The sequence below is a fragment of the Oncorhynchus clarkii genome, chromosome 32 (genome assembly GCF_045791955.1).
Source record: "Oncorhynchus clarkii lewisi isolate Uvic-CL-2024 chromosome 32, UVic_Ocla_1.0, whole genome shotgun sequence".
In the NCBI taxonomy this organism is placed as follows: domain Eukaryota; kingdom Metazoa; phylum Chordata; class Actinopteri; order Salmoniformes; family Salmonidae; genus Oncorhynchus; species Oncorhynchus clarkii.
The window spans coordinates 34,312,203-34,328,815 of record NC_092178.1 but is presented as its reverse complement, the minus strand read 5'-3'; the positions used below and the strand labels follow the sequence as shown (position 1 = coordinate 34,328,815).

At 41.1% G+C, this 16,613-nt stretch overlaps 1 protein-coding gene across 1 annotated transcript in view; it reads right to left on the bottom strand.

Moving 5' to 3' along the window:
- LOC139391750 (titin homolog) overlaps positions 1-16,613 on the bottom strand; it is a 56,176-nt gene that overhangs the window by 14,567 nt on the left and 24,996 nt on the right. Inside the window, exon 5 of the mRNA XM_071139259.1 lies at positions 1-16,613. This exon is cut by the window's left edge and continues 14,567 nt beyond it; it is cut by the window's right edge and continues 12,197 nt beyond it. Coding sequence (XP_070995360.1) covers positions 1-16,613 — 16,613 coding nt within the window.

Sequence of the window (16,613 nt, the reverse complement as noted above, 5' to 3'; positions counted from 1 at the left end):
GTTCCAGCTCCTCTCTCTCCTTTGTTAGCACATCCCGACTGTCTTCGATGTCTTGTTTCTCTCTTTCAATCTTGTCATTCATGAGTTCCAGTTCGTTCTGCTTTTGTTTGTTCTTTTCCATAAAACCCACCATTTCTTCTCTTTGTTTTTGAGTTTGGATAGCCAGTTCTTCAACCTTCCCCATCTCCCGTCTTGTCTCATCCATGAGCTGATTGATGTCTTCAGACCGTCTTTCTAACTCAGCTTTGATCTGATCCAGCTTTTCCTTCTCCACACGAATGTCTTGTTTGTTTTGTTCTATTTCCTCCAATTGTCCCTGTGTTTCAGACTTCATCAGATCAAACTCATCTCTTTCTTTCATGGTCAATCCCTTATTTATCTCAAAGGCTTCTTTTTCCTTCTGTATCTCCTCCTTTACATCTTCAAGTTGTTGTCTTTCCATCGTGAGCTTTTCCTTCCAGTCTTTTTCCATAGCCTCGTTCTGTGCTTCTGCTTCAGCCTTCAAGCTCGTCAAGTCTTCCCTTTGTCTTTTCATCAGTTCAAGACTGATATCCAATTCCTCTTTCTCCTTACTTATCTTACCTCGCCTCTCTTCCAACTGATCTTTCTCTTTCAGTGTTTCATCCTTCCTGTCTTTCACTTCCTTCTTCTCTCTATCTAGTTCTTCACGCATTTTTTCCAACTCAAGCAATTTTGCATTCAGCTGGTCCTTTTCACTGTCAATTTCATCTCTAAGTCTTTTGGTTTCACAACTTTCCTGCTTTAAGATGTCCATCTTCCTTCCTATTTCTTCCCGCATTCCATCCTCTTCCTCTTTGAGCCTAGCCATCTTGTTATCCATGTTGTCTTTTTCTCTCACCATTTCTGCCTCTTTCACTCTCAGTTCACACATGGAGCTTTGTATCATTTCCTTGTCATTGTCCACCTTTAGCAACTGTTTTTTCATGTCCGTCGTCATTTGTTCCAAATGTTCTTTCTCTTTCCTTTGGTCTTCCATGTGAGATTCTGTATCCTCTCTCTGTTGCTGTATCTCACTCCTCATTTGTTCCAGCTCCTCTCTCTCCTTTGTTAGCACATCCCGACTGTCTTCGATGTCTTGTTTCTCTCTTTCAATCTTGTCATTCATGAGTTCCAGTTCGTTCTGCTTTTGTTTGTTCTTTTCCATAAAACCCACCATTTCTTCTCTTTGTTTTTGAGTTTGGATAGCCAGTTCTTCAACCTTCCCCATCTCCCGTCTTGTCTCATCCATGAGCTGATTGATGTCTTCAGACCGTCTTTCTAACTCAGCTTTGATCTGATCCAGCTTTTCCTTCTCCACACGAATGTCTTGTTTGTTTTGTTCTATTTCCTCCAATTGTCCCTGTGTTTCAGACTTCATCAGATCAAACTCATCTCTTTCTTTCATGGTCAATCCCTTATTTATCTCAAAGGCTTCTTTTTCCTTCTGTATCTCCTCCTTTACATCTTCAAGTTGTTGTCTTTCCATCGTGAGCTTTTCCTTCCAGTCTTTTTCCATAGCCTCGTTCTGTGCTTCTGCTTCAGCCTTCAAGCTCGTCAAGTCTTCCCTTTGTCTTTTCATCAGTTCAAGACTGATATCCAATTCCTCTTTCTCCTTACTTATCTTACCTCGCCTCTCTTCCAACTGATCTTTCTCTTTCAGTGTTTCATCCTTCCTGTCTTTCACTTCCTTCTTCTCTCGATCTAGTTCTTCACGCATTTTTTCCAACTCAAGCAATTTTGCATTCAGCTGGTCCTTTTCACTGTCAATTTCATCTCTAAGTCTTTTGGTTTCACAACTTTCCTGCTTTAAGATGTCCATCTTCCTTCCTATTTCTTCCCGCATTCCATCCTCTTCCTCTTTGAGCCTAGCCATCTTGTTATCCATGTTGTCTTTTTCTCTCACCATTTCTGCCTCTTTCACTCTCAGTTCACACATTGAGCTTTGTATCATTTCCTTGTCATTGTCCACCTTTAGCAACTGTTTTTTCATGTCCGTCGTCATTTGTTCCAAATGTTCTTTCTCTTTCCTTTGGTCTTCCATGTGAGATTCTGTCTCCTCTCTCTGTTGCTGTATCTCACTCCTCATTTGTTCCAGCTCCTCTCTCTCCTTTGTTAGCACATCCCGACTGTCTTCGATGTCTTGTTTCTCTCTTTCAATCTTGTCATTCATGAGTTCCAGTTCGTTCTGCTTTTGTTTGTTCTTTTCCATAAAACCCACCATTTCTTCTCTTTGTTTTTGAGTTTGGATAGCCAGTTCTTCAACCTTCCCCATCTCCCGTCTTGTCTCATCCATGAGCTGATTGATGTCTTCAGACCGTCTTTCTAACTCAGCTTTGATCTGATCCAGCTTTTCCTTCTCCACACGAATGTCTTGTTTGTTTTGTTCTATTTCCTCCAATTGTCCCTGTGTTTCAGACTTCATCAGATCAAACTCATCTCTTTCTTTCATGGTCAATCCCTTATTTATCTCAAAGGCTTCTTTTTCCTTCTGTATCTCCTCCTTTACATCTTCAAGTTGTTGTCTTTCCATCGTGAGCTTTTCCTTCCAGTCTTTTTCCATAGCCTCGTTCTGTGCTTCTGCTTCAGCCTTCAAGCTCGTCAAGTCTTCCCTTTGTCTTTTCATCAGTTCAAGACTGATATCCAATTCCTCTTTCTCCTTACTTATCTTACCTCGCCTCTCTTCCAACTGATCTTTCTCTTTCAGTGTTTCATCCTTCCTGTCTTTCACTTCCTTCTTCTCTCTATCTAGTTCTTCACGCATTTTTTCCAACTCAAGCAATTTTGCATTCAGCTGGTCCTTTTCACTGTCAATTTCATCTCTAAGTCTTTTGGTTTCACAACTTTCCTGCTTTAAGATGTCCATCTTCCTTCCTATTTCTTCCCGCATTCCATCCTCTTCCTCTTTGAGCCTAGCCATCTTGTTATCCATGTTGTCTTTTTCTCTCACCATTTCTGCCTCTTTCACTCTCAGTTCACACATGGAGCTTTGTATCATTTCCTTGTCATTGTCCACCTTTAGCAACTGTTTTTTCATGTCCGTCGTCATTTGTTCCAAATGTTCTTTCTCTTTCCTTTGGTCTTCCATGTGAGATTCTGTCTCCTCTCTCTGTTGCTGTATCTCACTCCTCATTTGTTCCAGCTCCTCTCTCTCCTTTGTTAGCACATCCCGACTGTCTTCGATGTCTTGTTTCTCTCTTTCAATCTTGTCATTCATGAGTTCCAGTTCGTTCTGCTTTTGTTTGTTCTTTTCCATAAAACCCACCATTTCTTCTCTTTGTTTTTGAGTTTGGATAGCCAGTTCTTCAACCTTCCCCCTCTCCCGTCTTGTCTCATCCATGAGCTGATTGATGTCTTCAGACCGTCTTTCTAACTCAGCTTTGATCTGATCCAGCTTTTCCTTCTCCACACGAATGTCTTGTTTGTTTGGTTCTATTTCCTCCAATTGTCCCTGGGTTTCAGACTTGATCAGATCAAACTCATCTCTTTCTTTCATGGTCAATCCCTTCTTTCTCTCAAAGGCTTCTTTTTCCTTCTGTATCTCCTCCTTTACATCTTCAAGTTGTTGTCTTTCCCTCGTGAGCTTTTCCTTCCAGTCTGTTTCCATAGGTTCGGTCTGTACTTCTGCTTCAGCCTTCAAGCTCGTCAAGTCTTCCCTTTGTCTTTTCATCAGTTCAAGACTGATATCCAATTCCTCTTTCTCCTTGCTCATCTTACCTCGCCTCTCTTCCAACTGATCTTTCTCTTTCAGTGTTTCATCCTTCCTGTTGTTCATTTCCTTCTTCTCTCTCTCTAATTCTTCACGCATTTTCTCCAACTCAAGCAATTTTGCATTCAGCTGGTCCTTTTCACTGTCAATTTCATCTCTAAGTCTTTTGATTTCACAATTTTCCTGCTTTAAGATGTCCATCTTCCTTCCTATTTCTTCCCGCATTCCATCCTCTTCCTCTTTGAGCCTAGCCATCTTGTTATCCATGTTGTCTTTTTCTCTCACCATTTCTGCCTCTTTCACTCTCAGTTCACCCATTGAACTTTGTATCATTTCCTTGTCATTGTCCACCTCTAGCAACTGTTTTTTCATGTCTGTCGTCATTTGTTCCAAATGTTCTTTCTCTTTCCTTTGGTCTTCCATGTGAAATTCTGTCTCCTCTTTCTGTTGCTGTATCTCACTCCTCATTTGTTCCAGCTCCTCTCTCTCCTTTGTTAGCACATCCCGACTGTCCTCGATGTCTTGTTTCTCTCTTTCAATCTTGTCATTCATGAGTTCCAGTTCGTTCTGCTTTTGTTTGTTCTTTTCCATAAAACCCACCATTTCTTCTCTTTGTTTTTGAGTTTGGATAGCCAGTTCTTCAACCTTCCCCCTCTCCCGTCTTGTCTCATCCATGAGCTGATTGATGTCTTCAGACCGTCTTTCTAACTCAGCTTTGATCTGATCCAGCTTTTCCTTCTCCACACGAATGTCTTGTTTGTTTGGTTCTATTTCCTCCAATTGTCCCTGGGTTTCAGACTTCATCAGATCAAACTCATCTCTTTCTTTCATGGTCAATCCCTTCTTTCTCTCAAAGGCTTCTTTTTCCTTCTGTATCTCCTCCTTTACATCTTCAAGTTGTTGTCTTTCCCTCGTGAGCTTTTCCTTCCAGTCTGTTTCCATAGGCTCGGTCTGTACTTCTGCTTCAGCCTTCAAGCTCATCAAGTCTTCACTTTGTCTTTTCATCAGTTCAAGACTGATATCCAATTCCCCTTTCTCCTTACTTATCTTACCTCGCCTCTCTTCCAACTGATCTTTCTCTTTCAGTGTTTCATCCTTCCTGTCTTTCACTTCCTTCTTCTCTCTATCTAGTTCTTCACACATTTTTTCCAACTCAAGCAATTTTGCATTCAGCTGGTCCTTTTCACTGTCAATTTCATCTCTAAGTCTTTTGGTTTCACAACTTTCCTGCTTTAAGATGTCCATTTTCCTTCCTATTTCTTCCCGCTTTCTATCCTCTTCCTCATTGAGCCTAGCCATCTTGTTATCCATGTTGTCTTTTTCTCTCACCATTTCTGCCTCTTTCACTCTCAGTTCACCCATTGAGCTTTGTATCATTTCCTTGTCATTGTCCACCTTTAGCAACTGTTTTTTCATGTCCGTCGTCATTTGTTCCAAATGTTCTTTCTCTTTCCTTTGGTCTTCCATGTGAGATTCTGTCTCCTCTCTCTGTTGCTGTATCTCACTCCTCATTTGTTCCAGCTCCTCTCTCTCCTTTGTTAGCACATCCCGACTGTCTTCGATGTCTTGTTTCTCTCTTTCAATCTTGTCATTCATGAGTTCCAGTTCGTTCTGCTTTTGTTTGTTCTTTTCCATAAAACCCACCATTTCTTCTCTTTGTTTTTGAGTTTGGATAGCCAGTTCTTCAACCTTCCCCCTCTCCCGTCTTGTCTCATCCATGAGCTGATTGATGTCTTCAGACCGTCTTTCTAACTCAGCTTTGATCTGATCCAGCTTTTCCTTCTCCACACGAATGTCTTGTTTGTTTGGTTCTATTTCCTCCAATTGTCCCTGGGTTTCAGACTTCATCAGATCAAACTCATCTCTTTCTTTCATGGTCAATCCCTTCTTTCTCTCAAAGGCTTCTTTTTCCTTCTGTATCTCCTCCTTTACATCTTCAAGTTGTTGTCTTTCCATCGTGAGCTTTTCCTTCCAGTCTTTTTCCATAGCCTCGTTCTGTGCTTCTGCTTCAGCCTTCAAGCTCGTCAAGTCTTCCCTTTGTCTTTTCATCAGTTCAAGACTGATATCCAATTCCTCTTTCTCCTTACTTATCTTACCTCGCCTCTCTTCCAACTGATCTTTCTCTTTCAGTGTTTCATCCTTCCTGTCTTTCACTTCCTTCTTCTCTCTATCTAGTTCTTCACGCATTTTTTCCAACTCAAGCAATTTTGCATTCAGCTGGTCCTTTTCACTGTCAATTTCATCTCTAAGTCTTTTGGTTTCACAACTTTCCTGCTTTAAGATGTCCATCTTCCTTCCTATTTCTTCCCGCATTCCATCCTCTTCCTCTTTGAGCCTAGCCATCTTGTTATCCATGTTGTCTTTTTCTCTCACCATTTCTGCCTCTTTCACTCTCAGTTCACACATGGAGCTTTGTATCATTTCCTTGTCATTGTCCACCTTTAGCAACTGTTTTTTCATGTCCGTCGTCATTTGTTCCAAATGTTCTTTCTCTTTCCTTTGGTCTTCCATGTGAGATTCTGTCTCCTCTCTCTGTTGCTGTATCTCACTCCTCATTTGTTCCAGCTCCTCTCTCTCCTTTGTTAGCACATCCCGACTGTCTTCGATGTCTTGTTTCTCTCTTTCAATCTTGTCATTCATGAGTTCCAGTTCGTTCTGCTTTTGTTTGTTCTTTTCCATAAAACCCACCATTTCTTCTCTTTGTTTTTGAGTTTGGATAGCCAGTTCTTCAACCTTCCCCCTCTCCCGTCTTGTCTCATCCATGAGCTGATTGATGTCTTCAGACCGTCTTTCTAACTCAGCTTTGATCTGATCCAGCTTTTCCTTCTCCACACGAATGTCTTGTTTGTTTGGTTCTATTTCCTCCAATTGTCCCTGGGTTTCAGACTTGATCAGATCAAACTCATCTCTTTCTTTCATGGTCAATCCCTTCTTTCTCTCAAAGGCTTCTTTTTCCTTCTGTATCTCCTCCTTTACATCTTCAAGTTGTTGTCTTTCCCTCGTGAGCTTTTCCTTCCAGTCTGTTTCCATAGGTTCGGTCTGTACTTCTGCTTCAGCCTTCAAGCTCGTCAAGTCTTCCCTTTGTCTTTTCATCAGTTCAAGACTGATATCCAATTCCTCTTTCTCCTTGCTCATCTTACCTCGCCTCTCTTCCAACTGATCTTTCTCTTTCAGTGTTTCATCCTTCCTGTTGTTCATTTCCTTCTTCTCTCTCTCTAATTCTTCACGCATTTTCTCCAACTCAAGCAATTTTGCATTCAGCTGGTCCTTTTCACTGTCAATTTCATCTCTAAGTCTTTTGATTTCACAATTTTCCTGCTTTAAGATGTCCATCTTCCTTCCTATTTCTTCCCGCATTCCATCCTCTTCCTCTTTGAGCCTAGCCATCTTGTTATCCATGTTGTCTTTTTCTCTCACCATTTCTGCCTCTTTCACTCTCAGTTCACCCATTGAACTTTGTATCATTTCCTTGTCATTGTCCACCTCTAGCAACTGTTTTTTCATGTCTGTCGTCATTTGTTCCAAATGTTCTTTCTCTTTCCTTTGGTCTTCCATGTGAAATTCTGTCTCCTCTTTCTGTTGCTGTATCTCACTCCTCATTTGTTCCAGCTCCTCTCTCTCCTTTGTTAGCACATCCCGACTGTCCTCGATGTCTTGTTTCTCTCTTTCAATCTTGTCATTCATGAGTTCCAGTTCGTTCTGCTTTTGTTTGTTCTTTTCCATAAAACCCACCATTTCTTCTCTTTGTTTTTGAGTTTGGATAGCCAGTTCTTCAACCTTCCCCCTCTCCCGTCTTGTCTCATCCATGAGCTGATTGATGTCTTCAGACCGTCTTTCTAACTCAGCTTTGATCTGATCCAGCTTTTCCTTCTCCACACGAATGTCTTGTTTGTTTGGTTCTATTTCCTCCAATTGTCCCTGGGTTTCAGACTTCATCAGATCAAACTCATCTCTTTCTTTCATGGTCAATCCCTTCTTTCTCTCAAAGGCTTCTTTTTCCTTCTGTATCTCCTCCTTTACATCTTCAAGTTGTTGTCTTTCCCTCGTGAGCTTTTCCTTCCAGTCTGTTTCCATAGGCTCGGTCTGTACTTCTGCTTCAGCCTTCAAGCTCATCAAGTCTTCACTTTGTCTTTTCATCAGTTCAAGACTGATATCCAATTCCCCTTTCTCCTTACTTATCTTACCTCGCCTCTCTTCCAACTGATCTTTCTCTTTCAGTGTTTCATCCTTCCTGTCTTTCACTTCCTTCTTCTCTCTATCTAGTTCTTCACACATTTTTTCCAACTCAAGCAATTTTGCATTCAGCTGGTCCTTTTCACTGTCAATTTCATCTCTAAGTCTTTTGGTTTCACAACTTTCCTGCTTTAAGATGTCCATTTTCCTTCCTATTTCTTCCCGCTTTCTATCCTCTTCCTCATTGAGCCTAGCCATCTTGTTATCCATGTTGTCTTTTTCTCTCACCATTTCTGCCTCTTTCACTCTCAGTTCACCCATTGAGCTTTGTATCATTTCCTTGTCATTGTCCACCTTTAGCAACTGTTTTTTCATGTCCGTCGTCATTTGTTCCAAATGTTCTTTCTCTTTCCTTTGGTCTTCCATGTGAGATTCTGTCTCCTCTCTCTGTTGCTGTATCTCACTCCTCATTTGTTCCAGCTCCTCTCTCTCCTTTGTTAGCACATCCCGACTGTCTTCGATGTCTTGTTTCTCTCTTTCAATCTTGTCATTCATGAGTTCCAGTTCGTTCTGCTTTTGTTTGTTCTTTTCCATAAAACCCACCATTTCTTCTCTTTGTTTTTGAGTTTGGATAGCCAGTTCTTCAACCTTCCCCCTCTCCCGTCTTGTCTCATCCATGAGCTGATTGATGTCTTCAGACCGTCTTTCTAACTCAGCTTTGATCTGATCCAGCTTTTCCTTCTCCACACGAATGTCTTGTTTGTTTGGTTCTATTTCCTCCAATTGTCCCTGGGTTTCAGACTTCATCAGATCAAACTCATCTCTTTCTTTCATGGTCAATCCCTTCTTTCTCTCAAAGGCTTCTTTTTCCTTCTGTATCTCCTCCTTTACATCTTCAAGTTGTTGTCTTTCCCTCGTGAGCTTTTCCTTCCAGTCTGTTTCCATAGGCTCGGTCTGTACTTCTGCTTCAGCCTTCAAGCTTGTCAAGTCTTTACTTTGTCTTTTCATCAGTTCAAGACTGATATCCAATTCCCCTTTCTCCTTACTTATCTTACCTCGCCTCTCTTCCAACTGATCTTTCTCTTTCAGTGTTTCATCCTTCCTGTCTTTCACTTCCTTCTTCTCTCTATCTAGTTCTTCACACATTTTTTCCAACTCAAGCAATTTTGCATTCAGCTGGTCCTTTTCACTGTCAATTTCATCTCTAAGTCTTGTGATTTCACAACTTTCCTGCTTTAAGATGTCCATTTTCCTTCCTATTTCTTCCCGCTTTCTATCCTCTTCCTCATTGAGCCTAGCCATCTTGTTATCCATGTTGTCTTTTTCTCTCACCATTTCTGCCTCTTTCACTCTCAGTTCACACATTGAGCTTTGTATCATTTCCTTGTCATTGTCCACCTTTAGCAACTGTTTTTTCATGTCCGTCGTCATTTGTTCCAAATGTTCTTTCTCTTTCCTTTGGTCTTCCATGTGAGATTCTGTCTCCTCTCTCTGTTGCTGTATCTCACTCCTCATTTGTTCCAGCTCCTCTCTCTCCTTTGTTAGCACATCCCGACTGTCTTCGATGTCTTGTTTCTCTCTTTCAATCTTGTCATTCATGAGTTCCAGTTCGTTCTGCTTTTGTTTGTTCTTTTCCATAAAACCCACCATTTCTTCTCTTTGTTTTTGAGTTTGGATAGCCAGTTCTTCAACCTTCCCCCTCTCCCGTCTTGTCTCATCCATGAGCTGATTGATGTCTTCAGACCGTCTTTCTAACTCAGCTTTGATCTGATCCAGCTTTTCCTTCTCCACACGAATGTCTTGTTTGTTTGGTTCTATTTCCTCCAATTGTCCCTGGGTTTCAGACTTCATCAGATCAAACTCATCTCTTTCTTTCATGGTCAATCCCTTCTTTCTCTCAAAGGCTTCTTTTTCCTTCTGTATCTCCTCCTTTACATCTTCAAGTTGTTGTCTTTCCCTCGTGAGCTTTTCCTTCCAGTCTGTTTCCATAGGCTCGGTCTGTACTTCTGCTTCAGCCTTCAAGCTTGTCAAGTCTTCACTTTGTCTTTTCATCAGTTCAAGACTGATATCCAATTCCCCTTTCTCCTTACTTATCTTACCTCGCCTCTCTTCCAACTGATCTTTCTCTTTCAGTGTTTCATCCTTCCTGTCTTTCACTTCCTTCTTCTCTCTATCTAGTTCTTCACACATTTTTTCCAACTCAAGCAATTTTGCATTCAGCTGGTCCTTTTCACTGTCAATTTCATCTCTAAGTCTTGTGATTTCACAACTTTCCTGCTTTAAGATGTCCATTTTCCTTCCTATTTCTTCCCGCTTTCTATCCTCTTCCTCATTGAGCCTAGCCATCTTGTTATCCATGTTGTCTTTTTCTCTCACCATTTCTGCCTCTTTCACTCTCAGTTCACACATTGAGCTTTGTATCATTTCCTTGTCATTGTCCACCTTTAGCAACTGTTTTTTCATGTCCGTCGTCATTTGTTCCAAATGTTCTTTCTCTTTCCTTTGGTCTTCCATGTGAGATTCTGTCTCCTCTCTCTGTTGCTGTATCTCACTCCTCATTTGTTCCAGCTCCTCTCTCTCCTTTGTTAGCACATCCCGACTGTCTTCGATGTCTTGTTTCTCTCTTTCAATCTTGTCATTCATGAGTTCCAGTTCGTTCTGCTTTTGTTTGTTCTTTTCCATAAAACCCACCATTTCTTCTCTTTGTTTTTGAGTTTGGATAGCCAGTTCTTCAACCTTCCCCCTCTCCCGTCTTGTCTCATCCATGAGCTGATTGATGTCTTCAGACCGTCTTTCTAACTCAGCTTTGATCTGATCCAGCTTTTCCTTCTCCACACGAATGTCTTGTTTGTTTTGTTCTATTTCCTCCAATTGTCCCTGTGTTTCAGACTTCATCAGATCAAACTCATCTCTTTCTTTCATGGTCAATCCCTTATTTATCTCAAAGGCTTCTTTTTCCTTCTGTATCTCCTCCTTTACATCTTCAAGTTGTTGTCTTTCCATCGTGAGCTTTTCCTTCCAGTCTTTTTCCATAGCCTCGTTCTGTGCTTCTGCTTCAGCCTTCAAGCTCGTCAAGTCTTCCCTTTGTCTTTTCATCAGTTCAAGACTGATATCCAATTCCTCTTTCTCCTTGCTCATCTTACCTCGCCTCTCTTCCAACTGATCTTTCTCTTTCAGTGTTTCATCCTTCCTGTTGTTCATTTCCTTCTTCTCTCTTTCTAGTTCTTCACGCATTTTCTCCAACTCAAGCAATTTTGCATTCAGCTGGTCCTTTTCACTGTCAATTTCATCTCTAAGTCTTTTGATTTCACAATTTTCCTGCTTTAAGATGTCCATCTTCCTTCCTATTTCTTCCCGCATTCCATCCTCTTCCTCTTTGAGCCTAGCCATCTTGTTATCCATGTTGTCTTTTTCTCTCACCATTTCTGCCTCTTTCACTCTCAGTTCACCCATTGAACTTTGTATCATTTCCTTGTCATTGTCCACCTCTAGCAACTGTTTTTTCATGTCTGTCGTCATTTGTTCCAAATGTTCTTTCTCTTTCCTTTGGTCTTCCATGTGAAATTCTGTCTCCTCTTTCTGTTGCTGTATCTCACTCCTCATTTGTTCCAGCTCCTCTCTCTCCTTTGTTAGCACATCCCGACTGTCCTCGATGTCTTGTTTCTCTCTTTCAATCTTGTCATTCATGAGTTCCAGTTCGTTCTGCTTTTGTTTGTTCTTTTCCATAAAACCCACCATTTCTTCTCTTTGTTTTTGAGTTTGGATAGCCAGTTCTTCAACCTTCCCCCTCTCCCGTCTTGTCTCATCCATGAGCTGATTGATGTCTTCAGACCGTCTTTCTAACTCAGCTTTGATCTGATCCAGCTTTTCCTTCTCCACACGAATGTCTTGTTTGTTTTGTTCTATTTCCTCCAATTGTCCCTGTGTTTCAGACTTCATCAGATCAAACTCATCTCTTTCTTTCATGGTCAATCCCTTATTTATCTCAAAGGCTTCTTTTTCCTTCTGTATCTCCTCCTTTACATCTTCAAGTTGTTGTCTTTCCATCGTGAGCTTTTCCTTCCAGTCTTTTTCCATAGCCTCGTTCTGTGCTTCTGCTTCAGCCTTCAAGCTCGTCAAGTCTTCCCTTTGTCTTTTCATCAGTTCAAGACTGATATCCAATTCCTCTTTCTCCTTGCTCATCTTACCTCGCCTCTCTTCCAACTGATCTTTCTCTTTCAGTGTTTCATCCTTCCTGTTGTTCATTTCCTTCTTCTCTCTTTCTAGTTCTTCACGCATTTTCTCCAACTCAAGCAATTTTGCATTCAGCTGGTCCTTTTCACTGTCAATTTCATCTCTAAGTCTTTTGATTTCACAATTTTCCTGCTTTAAGATGTCCATCTTCCTTCCTATTTCTTCCCGCATTCCATCCTCTTCCTCTTTGAGCCTAGCCATCTTGTTATCCATGTTGTCTTTTTCTCTCACCATTTCTGCCTCTTTCACTCTCAGTTCACCCATTGAACTTTGTATCATTTCCTTGTCATTGTCCACCTCTAGCAACTGTTTTTTCATGTCTGTCGTCATTTGTTCCAAATGTTCTTTATCTTTCCTTTGGTCTTCCATGTGAAATTCTGTCTCCTCTTTCTGTTGCTGTATCTCACTCCTCATTTGTTCCAGCTCCTCTCTCTCCTTTGTTAGCACATCCCGACTGTCCTCGATGTCTTGTTTCTCTCTTTCAATCTTGTCATTCATGAGTTCCAGTTCGTTCTGCTTTTGTTTGTTCTTTTCCATAAAACCCACCATTTCTTCTCTTTGTTTTTGAGTTTGGATAGCCAGTTCTTCAACCTTCCCCCTCTCCCGTCTTGTCTCATCCATGAGCTGATTGATGTCTTCAGACCGTCTTTCTAACTCAGCTTTGATCTGATCCAGCTTTTCCTTCTCCACACAAATGTCTTGTTTGTTTTGTTCTATTTCCTCCAATTGTCCCTGTGTTTCAGACTTCATCAGATCAAACTCATCTCTTTCTTTCATGGTCAATCCCTTCTTTCTCTCAAAGGCTTCTTTTTCCTTCTGTATCTCCTCCTTTACATCTTCAAGTTGTTGTCTTTCCCTCGTGAGCTTTTCCTTCCAGTCTGTTTCCATAGGTTCGGTCTGTACTTCTGCTTCAGCCTTCAAGCTCGTCAAGTCTTCCCTTTGTCTTTTCATCAGTTCAAGACTGATATCCAATTCCTCTTTCTCCTTACTTATCTTACCTCGCCTCTCTTCCAACTGATCTTTCTCTTTCAGTGTTTCATCCTTCCTGTCTTTCACTTCCTTCTTCTCTCTATCTAGTTCTTCACGCATTTTTTCCAACTCAAGCAATTTTGCATTCAGCTGGTCCTTTTCACTGTCAATTTCATCTCTAAGTCTTTTGGTTTCACAACTTTCCTGCTTTAAGATGTCCATCTTCCTTCCTATTTCTTCCCGCATTCCATCCTCTTCCTCTTTGAGCCTAGCCATCTTGTTATCCATGTTGTCTTTTTCTCTCACCATTTCTGCCTCTTTCACTCTCAGTTCACACATTGAGCTTTGTATCATTTCCTTGTCATTGTCCACCTTTAGCAACTGTTTTTTCATGTCCGTCGTCATTTGTTCCAAATGTTCTTTCTCTTTCCTTTGGTCTTCCATGTGAGATTCTGTCTCCTCTCTCTGTTGCTGTATCTCACTCCTCATTTGTTCCAGCTCCTCTCTCTCCTTTGTTAGCACATCCCGACTGTCTTCGATGTCTTGTTTCTCTCTTTCAATCTTGTCATTCATGAGTTCCAGTTCGTTCTGCTTTTGTTTGTTCTTTTCCATAAAACCCACCATTTCTTCTCTTTGTTTTTGAGTTTGGATAGCCAGTTCTTCAACCTTCCCCCTCTCCCGTCTTGTCTCATCCATGAGCTGATTGATGTCTTCAGACCGTCTTTCTAACTCAGCTTTGATCTGATCCAGCTTTTCCTTCTCCACACGAATGTCTTGTTTGTTTGGTTCTATTTCCTCCAATTGTCCCTGGGTTTCAGACTTCATCAGATCAAACTCATCTCTTTCTTTCATGGTCAATCCCTTCTTTCTCTCAAAGGCTTCTTTTTCCTTCTGTATCTCCTCCTTTACATCTTCAAGTTGTTGTCTTTCCCTCGTGAGCTTTTCCTTCCAGTCTGTTTCCATAGGCTCGGTCTGTACTTCTGCTTCAGCCTTCAAGCTTGTCAAGTCTTCACTTTGTCTTTTCATCAGTTCAAGACTGATATCCAATTCCCCTTTCTCCTTACTTATCTTACCTCGCCTCTCTTCCAACTGATCTTTCTCTTTCAGTGTTTCATCCTTCCTGTCTTTCACTTCCTTCTTCTCTCTATCTAGTTCTTCACACATTTTTTCCAACTCAAGCAATTTTGCATTCAGCTGGTCCTTTTCACTGTCAATTTCATCTCTAAGTCTTGTGATTTCACAACTTTCCTGCTTTAAGATGTCCATTTTCCTTCCTATTTCTTCCCGCTTTCTATCCTCTTCCTCATTGAGCCTAGCCATCTTGTTATCCATGTTGTCTTTTTCTCTCACCATTTCTGCCTCTTTCACTCTCAGTTCACACATTGAGCTTTGTATCATTTCCTTGTCATTGTCCACCTTTAGCAACTGTTTTTTCATGTCCGTCGTCATTTGTTCCAAATGTTCTTTCTCTTTCCTTTGGTCTTCCATGTGAGATTCTGTCTCCTCTCTCTGTTGCTGTATCTCACTCCTCATTTGTTCCAGCTCCTCTCTCTCCTTTGTTAGCACATCCCGACTGTCTTCGATGTCTTGTTTCTCTCTTTCAATCTTGTCATTCATGAGTTCCAGTTCGTTCTGCTTTTGTTTGTTCTTTTCCATAAAACCCACCATTTCTTCTCTTTGTTTTTGAGTTTGGATAGCCAGTTCTTCAACCTTCCCCCTCTCCCGTCTTGTCTCATCCATGAGCTGATTGATGTCTTCAGACCGTCTTTCTAACTCAGCTTTGATCTGATCCAGCTTTTCCTTCTCCACACGAATGTCTTGTTTGTTTTGTTCTATTTCCTCCAATTGTCCCTGTGTTTCAGACTTCATCAGATCAAACTCATCTCTTTCTTTCATGGTCAATCCCTTATTTATCTCAAAGGCTTCTTTTTCCTTCTGTATCTCCTCCTTTACATCTTCAAGTTGTTGTCTTTCCATCGTGAGCTTTTCCTTCCAGTCTTTTTCCATAGCCTCGTTCTGTGCTTCTGCTTCAGCCTTCAAGCTCGTCAAGTCTTCCCTTTGTCTTTTCATCAGTTCAAGACTGATATCCAATTCCTCTTTCTCCTTGCTCATCTTACCTCGCCTCTCTTCCAACTGGTCTTTCTCTTTCAGTGTTTCATCCTTCCTGTTGTTCATTTCCTTCTTCTCTCTTTCTAGTTCTTCACGCATTTTCTCCAACTCAAGCAATTTTGCATTCAGCTGGTCCTTTTCACTGTCAATTTCATCTCTAAGTCTTTTGATTTCACAATTTTCCTGCTTTAAGATGTCCATCTTCCTTCCTATTTCTTCCCGCATTCCATCCTCTTCCTCTTTGAGCCTAGCCATCTTGTTATCCATGTTGTCTTTTTCTCTCACCATTTCTGCCTCTTTCACTCTCAGTTCACCCATTGAACTTTGTATCATTTCCTTGTCATTGTCCACCTCTAGCAACTGTTTTTTCATGTCTGTCGTCATTTGTTCCAAATGTTCTTTCTCTTTCCTTTGGTCTTCCATGTGAAATTCTGTCTCCTCTTTCTGTTGCTGTATCTCACTCCTCATTTGTTCCAGCTCCTCTCTCTCCTTTGTTAGCACATCCCGACTGTCCTCGATGTCTTGTTTCTCTCTTTCAATCTTGTCATTCATGAGTTCCAGTTCGTTCTGCTTTTGTTTGTTCTTTTCCATAAAACCCACCATTTCTTCTCTTTGTTTTTGAGTTTGGATAGCCAGTTCTTCAACCTTCCCCCTCTCCCGTCTTGTCTCATCCATGAGCTGATTGATGTCTTCAGACCGTCTTTCTAACTCAGCTTTGATCTGATCCAGCTTTTCCTTCTCCACACAAATGTCTTGTTTGTTTTGTTCTATTTCCTCCAATTGTCCCTGTGTTTCAGACTTCATCAGATCAAACTCATCTCTTTCTTTCATGGTCAATCCCTTCTTTCTCTCAAAGGCTTCTTTTTCCTTCTGTATCTCCTCCTTTACATCTTCAAGTTGTTGTCTTTCCCTCGTGAGCTTTTCCTTCCAGTCTGTTTCCATAGGTTCGGTCTGTACTTCTGCTTCAGCCTTCAAGTTCGTCAAGTCTTCCCTTTGTCTTTTCATCAGTTCAAGACTGATATCCAATTCCTCTTTCTCCTTACTTATCTTACCTCGCCTCTCTTCCAACTGATCTTTCTCTTTCAGTGTTTCATCCTTCCTGTCTTTCACTTCCTTCTTCTCTCTATCTAGTTCTTCACGCATTTTTTCCAACTCAAGCAATTTTGCATTCAGCTGGTCCTTTTCACTGTCAATTTCATCTCTAAGTCTTTTGATTTCACAACTTTCCTGCTTTAAGATGTCCATCTTCTTTCCTATTTCTTCCCGCATTCTATCCTCTTCCTCTTTGAGCCTAGCCATCTTGTTATCCATGTTGTCTTTTTCTCTCACCATTTCTGCCTCTTTCACTCTCAGTTCACCGATTGAGCTTTGTATCATTTCCTTGTCATTGTCTACCTCTAGCAACTGTTTTTTCATGTCCGTC